The 15,059-nt window shown below is 41.9% G+C and overlaps 1 protein-coding gene across 4 annotated transcripts in view; it reads left to right on the top strand.

The window, feature by feature from the left end:
* Positions 1 to 15,059, top strand: part of bcas3 (BCAS3 microtubule associated cell migration factor) — a 330,904-nt gene that overhangs the window by 89,529 nt on the left and 226,316 nt on the right. For 3 of the 4 annotated variants that reach the window (XM_054596893.1, XM_054596894.1, XM_054596896.1), the window contains exons 16-17: positions 2,705 to 2,855; positions 11,392 to 11,436. In XM_054596893.1, the coding sequence (XP_054452868.1) occupies positions 2,705 to 2,855; positions 11,392 to 11,436 (196 nt within the window). The remainder of the gene's footprint in view (positions 1 to 2,704; positions 2,856 to 11,391; positions 11,437 to 15,059) is intronic. The other variant, XM_054596895.1, reaches the window with a different exon arrangement.

The raw sequence follows: 15,059 nt of genomic DNA, 5'->3' as shown, positions 1-15,059 counted from the left end.
CAAATTTGTAATTTGTGATTCTGGGCTATACAAAATAAACTGAATTGAATTGAATTGAATCACCAGCAATATCTCAATCACTGCCTTCATTTGTATGAACTGTACTCAATAATGATTTAGATTATAGCACTATAATATACATTTTATATACAATAGAGCTATAAAAGAAAATGACCTAAACACAGGAACAATGAACTCATAAAAACATAATGAATACTCTCTTTGACCGATTGACACAAACATGTGAGAAACACAGATGACATTTAAATTTTCTCTTTGTAATGAAATATCTGTCTGATATATACGTGTCAATTGCAGTTCTGGTCTAGAAAAAACACTAAGCTTAAAAAAATATTTTAGTATGTAGACTTTTTGAAAGTTGATAAACTCCCAGCCACATACACACCTACACCAACATGCTGTCTGTCTCCCAGTCATCCAAGCTGTCTTTTCATGTATCATCTTCTGCCGGTGCGTGATCTCGAACACGTTCCACATCAACTTGTCATCTCTGTCTTGACTGGGGGTTATGACAGTTTGCCCCCCCCTCGTCTCTGTCCAGCCACACCTGTTCTACAATCCACAGGCTTATTTTTAAGGGTGTGTGTGTGTGTGTGCTCTACCGCTAATAATGCAGTGGAGCAAAAGTGAAATGTCGATTTTGACATCCCCACCCCCATCGCCAAACCTCACCCACCCCTCTTGGTTGAAGCACCATTATGGCTTTTCCGGGTACTTCCTGCACCGAATAGTATGTCCTTTCCCCTCAACACAAAAGGTGGCCGCCCAGGCTCTGGGGGTGTAGCACTTTTGAAATGTGAAGGGCTTTCAGGAGCTGCCCTGGTACAGACCTCTGTTAGTCTTACCAAGAGAGGAGCAGAAGGAAATGAAGGACAGGTTTGTGTAATGGTCTCCCCCGAAGGTCACACGGCATTGTTGGCCAGCGGAGGTCTAAGAGACAGCCCTTTAGAGGACCACAAAGCAGAGGTTTGGCAGGACTAATGAAACTCGGAGCTCCACGTTAATGATCTAAAAGACTGGACCAAAACACTCAGCAGTCCCTTTCCGCTCGCATTCAGCCTCCTCTTGATCGCTCCTTCCAAATAATGACACTCTCCTCCTCTACTTTTATTGTAACCTTTGATGTCCGCCTTGTTTCCTTTGTCTCCGTGTCCCCCCTCCCTCCTTTTCATTCCTTTATGTTACGCGGCTGTCACTCATCTATTAAGGCAACAAATGGAACAAGGCAAACATTCAGAGAGCGTATTGTGGTGCACCCACAGGTTTGCTCTTTATTTCTTTTGAAAGCACTTGAACTTGGAATTTTCCTTGGGCTGCCCAGCAGGGTACACTTTTTTTGTTATAGCTATTGTTGCAGGATTACATGGACATATTTGTTTGTTAATCCGCAATTCTCCTCCCCTATAGTGTAATGTTTCTATGTGACTGTTTATATGGGACTGTTTCTTTTCCCATTGTATTATCTCCGTGATTTAATTAATAAAAAAAATTAAAACATATTACACTGCTTCCACTACTTCCTCAGTAGAAAGTAGTTCCAGTGAAATAAAACTGATTATTAAACATTTCAGCACCAACTCTTGGCTGTCTGTTGGTAAAATGTAGCAAAAAGAAAGAAATTAAATTTTTTATATTTTTACACAACATGCAAACAATTGCATGTCCAGCATTTCCTGCCTAAGATGATCTCTGCCTGCTTTGCAAACAAAGTGTTGAAATATGTTACCTCCAGTATGAGGGAGGCAGACTGAATACCTTAAATAGTGTCTCCTGACATGGCTGCTTAAGCTCATTAGGCCTTTAAGAAACCCTTTGACGTGGTCTGATTATGTTTGGCGGGAGCTACATGGGATATGTGAGATGAGATGCGTTGGATCATCTCTGTGTCTGTGTGTGTGTGTGTGTGTGTGTGTGTGTGTGTGTGTGTGTGTGTGTGTGTGTGTGTGTGTGTGTGTGTGTGTGTGTGTGTGTGTTTGTTTTGAAGCCGTGTGTAGAGCCTGTTGATTGGCCTTGATTAACAGACTGCCAGGCACTAGAAGCAGACCTCGGGCCTTTGTAATGTGGCATCTTGAGCTGGTTATTTCCAATCATTCCACATGAGGCCTTGAACCTGTGTGTGTGTGTGTGTGTGTGTGTGTGTGTGTGTGTGTGTGTGTGTGTGTGTGTGTGTGTGTGTGTGTGTGTGTGTGTGTGTGTGTGTGTGTGTGTGTGTGTGTGTGTGTGTGTGAAAGAGAGAGAGAGAGGGGTTGGGAGAAAACAAATATGAGTATGAGAATGCACAGTATTGAAACAAGGTTTCTTTTCTTGAAAACAGAGGTGTTTCTGTCTTGTAAACAAGGTTTACATGGTTGTCTGTTGAATGCCTAGTTGGCAATTTAAAGTGAATGATTGATAAAATTAATTATTTAATTCAAACTGAGCCATGTTGACAATTTACATGCGTAAAGCTGAAAAAGGAGCCGCTGAGCACTGCAGAATGAATTATGTATAACGTGTTTTACCAGCATTCACGATCTAATTATCTTTGTTCTGCCAATATTTCCTGGGAAGGCTCTTGATCGACATATTTGTCCGCTATGTTCCTCTGCAAATCTATGAAAAAGAGATTTCTCTGACTTGCTGCCCAGGGAATATCAAGTAACAAAAAGACTTTTAATAATCCTACATTTCTGTGTGTCTCCAGCCAAGCTGAGTAGCCAGGATTCATACAACAACTACACCAATAACAACATGGGGAACCCGCGACTGTCCCCGCTGCCCAGCCTCACTGTGGTGCTGCCTCTGGCTCAGATCAAACAGCCCATGACCCTGGGCACCATCACCAAACGCTCCGGGTAGGTAGCACACACACACACGCACACACATTCCCCATTTTTTTCTCCATCTAAAGTCAAGTTCAAACGAATACTTCAGCCCCGAAGTGTTCATTTGTGTATTGTTACTCACCGTGAATTCTTTTAGAGAACTTTGTTTCTCTCTGAGGCCTCGACGGTGAGCGGAGAATCAAAACACAAAGAAAACTCGTAATAAATCAAAGCGAATGGAGGCAGCGATTAATAACAGCAAAACTATATCAGAACATTTGTTTGCTGATACAATATAAATTGATCCAATCACAGAATCCATGAGGTGGGACATTCCACAGCACTGGTTTCCTCTGCAGTCTTCCTTTTGTCACTTCTCAGACTCTTCATTTTAACCCCCACATTGAGCATTCATTAGGCCCTCCTTAAACATATAAAACACCATAATATAGCTGTCAGCAGAGATAAGGATACGTTTCAAGTGCTTATTGTGTTATTTATGATTGACAACACAGTACAATCATGTTATATTGTCAATCATTCATTATCTTTCTTATAAACCAATGGACTTTTCTTTTTTTTTGTGCACTGCAAAGTCTTCAACTTAAAGCCTTAAAAAGTGTAAAAGTGTAAAAAGGGCAACCTCACAAACTCTACTATATTTACAGTTTGATGAAGGTTGAAATCACACTGTATTACATCCTTATCTTCAGTCTGTGATTCGCTGTCTTTTTCCATTAATCACATTGTAAAAACACTGTATTGTGTCAACAGTAGCCCTGTCGAGGCCAAAGCTTTTCCTCTCACATCCAGCTGATGCTCATGGACTTCTTTTGTCTCAGGCCCACCACTTTTTTGCATAGGGTAATGAAGCAGAACACACATGCAGACTTGGTCTGTGGGCTGTTTGGAAAGCAGATAAAACACATCATGCATGTCAAGGATAGAAATAAAACCCTAAAATCATATTCACGTCACATTGAATGCAGTGTAACCCTGCTAGCTTCCAGAATTGAAAGTATTAAAAGTAAGAGAGCTCTACTCTCATGCACCGCTGTCCCATGTCTTTTTCTTTTTTTCTTATTCCCTGGATCTTCGCCATGCATTGAAATTATGTAGTTTTAAGACCATTGGCAACTACAGGCCTCTGCTGAGTGCATTTACATACTGTACAGGTGGCCCCACAAATATAGGGAGATTTTAATATTTTCATTTAAATGTAATTTTCATGCCCTGTTTGAATGGTAAATGCCATAATGATTCCAACAGACGGCGAGGGATTGATTCCTCGTGATATTTGATAAGTGAGCTTTGAGGATGAAAATAAAGTCAATGTGGACAACATCAGGCTTTTTTCCAAATCATGAAGGAGACTTGCAAAGTTAATTTGGTTTATGAGATGTATTTTTGCTTATGGTCTACTGCGGTGTCGTGCTTTGGTGTATTTATTATGATCTCCCGATACTGGTGGTTTGCATTTGGTTTAGCAGCCGTAATGTTTAACGTCATACAATGTTGTTTGATGCTTTTTATTTAAATGTAAATATGTCCTAATTCACCTTCAATGAGACTCCTCAGGTTGCTTGTGTTCATTTATAATTATCATTTTTTATGCTCATTAAAAATGGGCTTTTTTTTCCATCTTTTTTTTTCCCGTCAGAAAAAACTTTTCAGCATTAAGCAGCCACTGTTGTGTAGTTTCATTATACGGCTTCCATCTTTGTTGGTAAGCAGTAATAAGTATTGCATATATATATATTTTTTTTAAATATATATATATATATTTTTTTTTATTCATTATCTTCAGTTTATCCGGGGCCGGGTCGCGGTGGCAGCAGGCTTAGCATGGTGTTCCCAGGCCAGACGAGATATGTAATCCCCGGGGCATCTGACCAGTTGGACATGCCTGGAAAACCTCTAAAGAGAGGCATCCACAGGGCATCCTGATCAGATGCCCGAACCACCTCAGCTGGCCCCTTTCTGGTGCTAAGGAGCGGCGGCTCTACTCCGAGCTCCCTACAGATGTCTGAGTTCCTCACCCTATCTCTAAGGCTGAGCCCAGCCACCCTACGAAGGAAGCTCATTTCGGCTGCTATTATTAGTGATCTTATTTTTTCGGTCACTACCCAAAGCTCATGACCATGGGTGAGGGTTGGAATTGTAGATGGACTGGTATATCGGTACAATGCCCGCAGCACTGCTGATGCTGCACCGAACCTGTCCACCGCCTGTCCATCTTACGCTCCATTTTACCCTCACTCGTGAACAAGACTCCGAGAACTCCCTCGCTTGGTGCAGTGACCACCACAAGAAGGCCCGGTACTCTGAACTGTTCGGTGCATAGGCACAAACAACAGTCAGAGACTTCTCAGTGACTCGCAGTTGCATAGAGGCAAAAAGAGGAAAACTCCAACTCAGCAGTGCTCAGCCGGGGGCTTGTGAGTATCCCAACATCCACCCGGGCGCCTCTCACCCTGGGCAACTCCGGAAAAGGAAAGAGTCCAGCACCTCTCCAGGAGTTTGGTTCCAGAACCAGTGCTATGCGTGGAGGTGAGCCCAACTATATGTAGTTGATACCTTTTCACCTCCCGCACCAGCTCCGGTTCCTTCCCTGCTAGAGAGGTAACATTCCACGTCCCTAGAGCTAGTCTGCAATGACAGGGGTCGGCATGCCCAGGTCCCCACCCATGCCTGCCGCCCGGCTCACAATGCACCCGACCCCAATGCCTATCTCTGTGGGTGGTGGGCCCACAGGGCCTATTTAAGTATTTATCTATTTAATTATTTCTAGGAAATATGGGGCAGGGTATTGTTTACTTTGTTGTTTACTTGTTTACGGGGTACTTTTTGATACTAGTGATAATATGATACAAAAACAACTTCATACCTAAACTTAAACCATCATTTTATATTTTTCAATACAGTCATATTAAGACATATAAACAAAACCTTTTCCTTATATAAAATGTTTTCTGAAATTGGCAGATGTTTTTTCTTTAAACAGGAACATTCTAATCAAATAAAATTAAGCTAACCAGACATTTGACGCTGACTTTCGTTACTTGACAGAGTCCAATACGCTTTGTTACAGAAACATTTTGGTTGGTGTATTTTCTTAGTTACTTAGAACAGTAAATGTAAAAGCTTTTATGACTTACTTTAGGTGGAAAAACAGAAATTAACTTTCAATGGAGAAGAGCAAATCAAAATCTGTTTAGATGGATTTTTGTTCAGTTTAAGGTAATGGTGAAAATGCATAAGATAGTCCTCAACTTTCTTTGCTGAATATATTCTTATTGTTTTTACAGCCAACAAATTCAATGAAAAGACCAAAACCAACATATTGATCTGTCAACATTTTCTAGATCAAAGCCTGTCTGTAACACTCAACCCTTGACCACTGGTTCCTACTGAACATCTTTTAAAAACTGGTCACAAAAACAAAACTGCTGTTTCTATTTTCTGAAAATGCAGTTTTTTTTCTTTGCAGTTTAAACAAATGTTACTGTAATGCCAGGAGATTGTGCATTTGTTGGGGAATATTTTGAACAGAGGGTTAATCCACATTTTGTACATACAGTATGTGTGGCAGCAGGATGGTGTATGTGGTACTGGGTAAAACACTAATCTACAGTTTATGGTGATGAAGGAGCAAGTCACGAGTGCAACACTGTGGCTCATTGATGTGTCTTTAATCATTTTTGGACACTAATTTACCTTTGGCTAAGCCACGCCCCCGCTTCTACTCCGTCAAGTTGTCAGAGCTCCATTACCATGGAGTCCAAACTTTCCCTAACTGCACTCACTGAATAAATAGTATCTCACATCTTTTGATGTGATAACACACTGCTTATGTGAGCTGCTTTGGTTTTTACGTAAAAACTTGTTTTAAAAATGTATATCTCCTTTCATCGTGTCCGGATAACGAGTATCACTGTTACACAATGTTTAACCATGAATAGCTCTAAATCCACTAAACCAGCCTGAACATGAAGTGAGTCTATGCAACCCAGCGTGAAATGTCTGACCCTGGTCGGAGCTGGCTTCTGACGCTATGATTTGACAGTCTGCATTTCGAGCGGAGGGGCTTAGCTAATGGTCAGTCGAGCTATGTTGCGCAGAGGAAGAAGACATATCAACAAACACAATACTTGTTTGCTATATTCATTATTGGTTTGGGTCTTTTCATTGAATATGTTGACAGTATGAGCAATAAAGAATATAGCCAACTTTATCCTCAACCTTCAAACGCATTTCTTTGTGTAAGAACTCGTCAAATATGCCACATTTTCACCCATTATATAGTATTAATGTCAGTATTGATGCATCAGGACATGCAGCTGTGCGGTCTGCTCCTGCTTGCACACGGCTGCACCAATACACCAAAAACACACATACACACACACAAACACACACTGAGTGAAGCAACAGGTTTGGCCCCTAGAGTGGGGGGTGATATCATATGCTTTCAAGCTATACTTGCACAGGAGTGCCCAGGCACCATCTGTCTGTCTGTGCAGGCAGCCCCCTCTCTCTTTTTACGTGTGTATGTTCGTGTGTGTTTGATTGAGAGAGAGGGAGAGAGAGGAGCGTCCGGCAGCTGTATTTACACCTGTATGGGCAGATCCCTGTTGGCAGGACGGCAGAAGAACACACCAGCTGCTTAACCTACATTCTCTACCAGGCTGTCTTTGTGTGCAATGTGCCATGACACACACACACACACACACACACACACACACACACACACACACACACACACACACACACACACACACACACACACACACACACACTGAGAGGATACCATCATAGACCCTGGCATGCCTACAGACCACTAATGTGCAAAATGCTGCCGTTTAATCTTCGGTTGCCTACCATTTCTAACATTAAAGAAAACCTCAACAAGTTCATGCAGAGCCCCCTCCTCTTTTAATTTAGCTTTTGGTGTTCTTCCCCTGACAAAAGGAGGTAGAGTCGGATGTGGCTCTGCATCTGCCTGATAACCCCCACTCCCCCTCCAAACGAGGCCAGGTCACTGAGTGGAGGAACACAGTCAAGCTTCTGCTAGTCCTCAAATCTTCTCCCGAGAGTGTCCTGAACAAGGAGTGTCGGCTCCGACTCTGCCTCTGGTTGCCCGTCAGCCAAGTTCAGTAGAAGGTTGGCCCCCGATGAGTTAAATCCCAAAGGAAAAAAGACATTTGGTCAAAAAATCGAAAGATTCTCTCTCTGTGAAATGTCACCGTCGGAACTTAATCTGTGAAAAAGATTAAGGGAGAATTATTCAAACAGTCAGCGCCAAGGAAAGTCTACTTGTCCCTACAGTCACCAGAGTAGTATGAGGATTTAACTTGTCAGAATGCCCGAGAGCGATACATTTGGGATTTGTAAGCAGACAAACTATTGCACACTCATCCCATCTACACACAGTCTGACTTTAATACAGACAAATGAAAATCCAAATGGAAAGATTGTCACACGCTAAACACAACAACATCCTTTGAGCAAATCCTGCTCATGACATTTTCAAGCAAATGCAGATGGAGGGCAGACGGGGTAACGAGAAAGACAACAGCAAGAGAATGGATGAGACCCTTTGACCCGCTGCAGATGTGCACTCAGATTACTGTAATACGTATGTATGTATGTATGAGCCAGCCCGGTGCTAGAGCCATTGTCTTACAGAGCCTCACTGAGGCAGCAGATATAAAGGGGCTTTAAAAATGCAATGCCCAACATCACATGGCAGCAAGACTAAACCATTTGCACAAATCACCTCGCTTCCCTCCTGTTTTAATGGCCCAGGCGGAGCTGCTATTAGGGCCAACGGGTTAAGAGATGAATGTGTGAACGATTATTCCTCGGGAGTGGGGTCGTTGCCCTCACAGGTTGATTACGCTTACCCCCCCCCCCCTCTCTTTCTCTCCTTCCTCTTTCTCTTCCTCTCCTCAGTAACACACCCACTCCCAGTCTCACAGCCATTTTACTCCAGTGACCCATGTTTAACTCATGTTTCCAACATGCCACTGACCTGTGTGGGATTCTTGTCCATCAAACCTGATGAATAAGGCAGTGCGATGCATAACTGGGCCCTGGGTAGCCTTTTCTACTTTGTGGTAAAAAAAAAAAACTCAACGTGGGGGACCATTTTTCCACCATGACCTTATTCTTTTGTTTCATTCTAAGCTGTGTGCAATTTCACATTTATATTTTAAACTACAGCTTAAACTATAAGCAATTCATAACACATGTGGTTTGCTGCAATTATTCCAGCCTGGTCCGCTAAAATTACCATTTACTAAATTGCATTGTCAATAACTTTTGGAGGTAAACGTTTTTTTTCTCCTGGATTTTTTAATGCTATTACAAATACTTTTCTACTCAAATTCCACGGAAGTCTACATGGGGCGGTTGTCGTTGACAAGTGGGTCAAAAAAACCCAGGACTTTCACTCAGGAGACCTGCTGTTCATGTCCTGAGTGAGTCAGTTTTGACTTATTTTTAATTTTCCATCCGTAACTGGAGATTGACTCACTTTTGGAGCCAGCCTCACGTGGCAGTTAGAAGAACTGCGTTTTTTGGCCCTTCCGTGTTGGCTTCATATGTCAAGCACCGGAGGTTGCTGCTTGGTCTCAGCTTGATCTAATCTCACTAAGTAGCCAGGACCTTTCCAAACCTGACCTGAGGTTGGGTTGTCTGCACAAGCTGAGTGACATGGGAAAACAATTTCCACCTGACACTTCAGCCTTGACAACCTGGAGTAGAAGTGTTAAAAAAAAAAAAGTTTTTCATAGAGTTCAGAAAGGTGAATTTTTTTCTTTACTGTAGTTGATACTATGGCCTCTACTAATACTGATGAAACTTTTCATTTAGCGTTCCGTTTAAGTTGTCTCCTACGTCCACAATCCCGTCATTCTACTGTAAAATGCTAATTTGCTGTATGTTGATTTAAATTGTAACATTTCAATTACTGTACCATGCTTTAAAGGAGGGATGTGAAATAACTGGTGATTTTTTTTTAAGATTGGTTTTAAATGGAGGCCTCCATGAGCCAGAGTACTCCCAGTACTGTTTTGGACTGGGTATTTAGTTTTTCTTCAACTACTGCTATTAATTCCCATCACTCTGTTAGCCACCAACAATAAATTCCACCAACAATAACTTCCAAAGAAGTAGGATGGAAAAATTCAATGTGGCATCTTGTTAACCCCAAAGTCTACTTGGCCTTTGCTACCCCCATGGAGAGCTCGCCCCATTCGTCCATCACCCTCCCATTGGAGTCCATCCATTTACCCAGCTGGAGACCCAGAGTAGGGGCTCAGCGGGTTTGATAGGCTCAGCGAAGGGTAGACGGTGGAGACCGTCCACCCCCCTCTGCAACTCTTTGATAAGTGGCAGTTTACCAGGGGCCTCCATTACACCAAACAGCATGTTCATTTCTCAACTCGCGCTCCAGGAGTAAGACGTTCCGGGGCAAATTGTTCCCTGTCTCCCAGAGGAACATTTTTCTAGACATCCATGTACCAAGACTAATTGAAGACTGTGTGCTATCGTTAGGAGGGCCCGGGCGGATGCGGCCAAAGCGATAAAATAAAGAAGTGCTGCAGAGTGCTTTGGTTGGCCAGAGATTCTGTTTTTCATGACTGGGGGAGGTTGGCTGGCGGGGACAGAGTTCAGTCTCATCGGACCTTTATTGCTGTAGGGAAAAGGCTTATTTACTGTAAACTGTTTACGGAGCTCTGTCACTATCTCTGGACATGCAGAATAAACACAGGAACACACTCCCACTCCTAATGTCTTGTAAACATTAGAAACACGCACAGACTGACAGATAGACAGAATTATACCCTGAAAAAGACACACACACACACACACACACACACACACACACACACACACACACACACACACACACACACACACACACACACACACACACACTGTGTACTTGTTAACATAATCACAGTGAACACACATTGGCCCACACACGCTCTCAAAAGACAATGCGTGGCCATAAATACACACACTTACTAAAAAAAGACGTTGCATGCAAACACGCAGCTTCTTGTCCTAACAATGCCTGAGTGCTGTTAGTTTTAAATGATGTCCCCAGTTCTTATAGAAATTGGATGAACTCTCAACAATCAGACCTGTTTCCCATCGTTTTCCTGTATCGTATTTACACGAATTCAGACCTACATGTGTCTGCACATGTACCAAATCCCTTTAAAGTTAAAAAAAAAAGAAAAAACTGACAGATGTCCAAAGAAAAAAAAAAGGAATAAAGTCTGTGGACATGCTGCATCTGCCAAATATATGGTATCACACTTTACAGAGCAGCTAGAGCAGATGAATCACCAAGCCATCCCGCAGGTTTTCAAATCCATCTTAGCACACGGACATTCTGTTTCCTGCTTCATGTGTTTTGTGCACTTAAACAGACACGTCAAAAAGTATGTAATGTGAAAAGTGTGTTTGCTCAAGTGTGCTAGTTTAATAATGGTTTTTCCATCTATCTCTGCACCCCAACCCCGTCACCCCCTCCACCCTACCCCCTCCCATGAAGACCCTACCTCTTTGGGGCGGGATGTTTTGCCATTAAAACTCCATGGTGAGTTTTTGCTCTTCCCCTCCTTGTCTCCCTGGGCAGCATGCAACTGTATACTCCACCACAGCGCAACGCCTCCTCCACCTCTCATTCTTCTCCTGGTATAATTTCAACACATTCTGCAGAGTCTGTGCAGTCACTCCTCAAGGGGGGAAACAAATCCCAAAGAGAAGAGTTTGTTATTTTTCATCTTTTTATGCCTTTTTTATAACGCTTCAATTTCTTTTTTTTTAATGTTGAACTTTTGTAGTAGGGTGATTCAACATGTTGTGTTATATGTTGCAAACATAAAAAAAGTGAATGCTTTAGGTTTTTATTATAGGTGGTAGTCCAGGGGTAACATTGTAGGGTTTAGGGAAATGCCATAGCACTTCTTGTCTGGTTGCCATGTGGTTTCTTTGAAACCACCCACCAAAGCCACCCACCAGAAAATGATATCTATGTTGTCTGACTGTTTTTTTCTCTCTGTTTAGACCCTCCATTATGTTTTTCAAAGAATAACGCCTTTGTGTAAAACACGTTGTTCACATTTTGTTTTAACCAGCTAAGAAACATTTCTCTGTTGGATTCTGGTAATATTGTTAGCCGTGTCTTATGTGGGTGTAGAAATGTGAGCGATGTGTAACCCTCTCCTACAAAAGTCTCGCAAAGGGAGACAAAGGTTTCTGTTTAGTTAATTTTAACTAAATGATTCCATTTAAAACTTCACTAATCTTTTTTTTTTTATATTATAGTACCGATGGATTTAATCACTATGTGCAATTTCCAAAAAGTTTTCGTTTGATCTCATCCACCTTGTTTCCACCCACAGACAACTGTGTTCAGCGAAAACACACAGATTAAGACTAATGAAACCTCTAATAGACCAAATATCCACAGATAACTTGCTTATTTGTACTTAGCCTTACCTTTAAAAGCTAGCCTGGTTTCAGGACTCGTAATAAGTGCTCGGTCTCCAATTTTTTTCAACAATTCACAAAAAATATGTTGCTTACTGATCGCCGAAAAACAGCCAAGTCCAATCAGAGCTCGGGATGCAGGATTAAGAATGGAGTCATCTTAACTCAAAAATTGCACCGTAAAAGTTATTAACACAAGGAACTTTAACGGTTATGTAAACATTCTCAATTTTATAATGATACCGTTCTGTGCCTATATAAGTAAAACAAGACCACCAGAGAGGAGATTGTCTCATTCTATATGCAGTAGTTATACTTAATGCTTGTCATCGGGTCCACCGGGTCGTATTCCAGAAGAATCAGACATAATCCTGCAGGTTCACCAGGAACTCCTTTAGCTCAGACCCCAGCGGGGGGATCTTGGTCTCCCCCCTCGGAGAGACCAAGATCCAGATCCCCCTCCTCTTCCGGCCAGGAGAATGATTTAACAATATTTTAAGGCTAATAATCAGGAAATTGCTACTTTCACCGATTGATTGAAATGTTAGAAAGCACATCGTCTTCCTATTCAAGGATCTTTGTCTTGCAGGGGGCTGAGGCCAAGTCTCTTTTCAACTCTGTCTCGTGAAATCAGATGCTTACAAGCTTTTAAAAGAAGCCCCATTATGATAGAGTAACTTATGGAGAGATGATTGAGTGGCTCAGTGAAGTGAACTTTTCCCTTCCCGGCTCCCTGCTCGCTACCTCATCCCTGTTGACTTCATTCACTTTAGAAAATGAATAGCATGTGGTGCCTTCCCTAAGTCTTGGGTTTCGTCTTTTGTTGTGGGCAGTCACTCATACTTTTTAATTGAAGCTTTTTTTTCTTTTCTGTCCTCCTGCTTAATCCAGGCCCTTAGTGAAATCAGTGTATACTTTTCAAAGGCACACATCATTAGCATCGGAATCTTGACCCTCGTATTAACTGCCTTCTGCTAAAATTTCAGTTTTTAGACCTATATTGTTTCTCTAATAGTGCACGAGCAATGACAGTCCATTTGCCAATATCTGCTTACCCAGAGTTCAGCCATCATTATATTTCCTTTTCCTGGATACCATGGACTAATGCCTTTTTGAATTTCCATTGCCTGTTCTAAGCATGTATTTTAAACAACTGGTTTTATGGAGAATCTAAACTTCTGACCAAATATGTGGACCTATACTAATTAATTTAATATTATCTGCACATTCTGACTCCAAAGAATATTTGATTAATTCAAATATCTTGTATGGCTAATGTAGATTTTAGGGAATAGGAACAGGTAAAAGAAAATAGTCCTAGTTTCCACGGTGATGGCCACTCTCCAATGTACTCTCTGAGTCTCCCCAGTGGTTGTCATTAGTGCTGTATTTCGACACAGCCCCAAGGCTCCCTCTTTTCCAAGGGCTGTTGTAAAATAATAAATGTGACGTTGAAGGATGTGTCCTCCATATGACTGCCCTCTCTCTCTCTCTTTCTTTCCCTTCTTGGTTGCAGTCTTAATAACGGCTCCTTTTCTGATTTAAATGAACCATATTGTCCAGAATCATCACCAACGGCAGCTGTGCAGCGCCTTTATCACTGGATAGTCAGCTCAAGCGATCTCTATCATATTTGTTTAACGCGAGGGCAATGTAAATAAATGGAAGCTGCCCCCGGACTTCCATCCCCCCTCAGAGGCGCCTTGTGTTAGCCCCGGGCGTAGATATGCGAAGGGACTTTGACGGTTGACGTCGCAGATTGAATTATGCCCTTGAGGAAACACTATTAGCTCAGTCAAGAGTCCTCATTTGTTAAATTAAAAGTGGAAATGACATGAGTAGTCTTCAGTGGATTAAAGTTGCAAAGAAAATGGATTCCAATCCCTCCTAAAGGACAGTTGTACAAAACCAAATCTTGTGGAGGGAGATCAAAAAGAAAAGAAAAAAAAAATGCTATTTGTTTTGTGACCGCCCCCCCCTCCCCAAATTACCTTTTAGTATACTTATGTTTCATTATATTGGTATTGGGTTTCTTTATTTCATAACTTGGTGCCAGTCGCAACCCCCCCCCCCCACCAAAGGTCCATTATGCAGTCCTACATATGGAGAGCAGAATTAGGCCCCTTCCTGCCGGAGCTGTGCCTCTCTTTCGTAAGGGCAGAGACCTCAACACTTTTAAGCCACTTCAAGTGAGATCAAGAGGAAAAGTATGATTTAAAACACAGATGAATAAACAGGAGTGGTTACTGCACAAAGAGGAGACAAGAACCAAGCTGAGATCTTTGGTTCTTTGGCAGGCTCGGCACCGGCTGAGGCCTCTTCAAAGATGCCCAAATCCAACTCACCAGCCATGACACCCAAGTGGGGAGCCAGTATTATAACTTTCTATCACAGACTTACAAGTATGCATATTAGTGTGTGTAATTAAATACTTGTATGTACTTTGTTATATTATACATACATAGAGGTGTGTGAGGTCAGGCTAATTTTATAGATCCAAATAATAATCTGTGCTGCGCCGCTTAAAAGTCCTTTATGCTGATTTGCCATTCTTCCCTTAAGATACCATTTCAGATTTAAACAATGTATTTCCTTGATTTATTTCTCAACTTCCATTCATGTCCAAAGTCAACATGAAGACTATGAGGAGGTTAGAATATCTTCCAGTACACAGTGTAAGTCGCTCTGCGGTATATTTGTCAGCCCCAAGCTCTTACCCTCGAAAAC

This window comes from Anoplopoma fimbria, chromosome 1 (genome assembly GCF_027596085.1).
Source record: "Anoplopoma fimbria isolate UVic2021 breed Golden Eagle Sablefish chromosome 1, Afim_UVic_2022, whole genome shotgun sequence".
Taxonomy (NCBI): domain Eukaryota; kingdom Metazoa; phylum Chordata; class Actinopteri; order Perciformes; family Anoplopomatidae; genus Anoplopoma; species Anoplopoma fimbria.
Note: the sequence above shows the minus strand (reverse complement) of the source record. Positions and strands in the feature narration are given on the sequence as shown.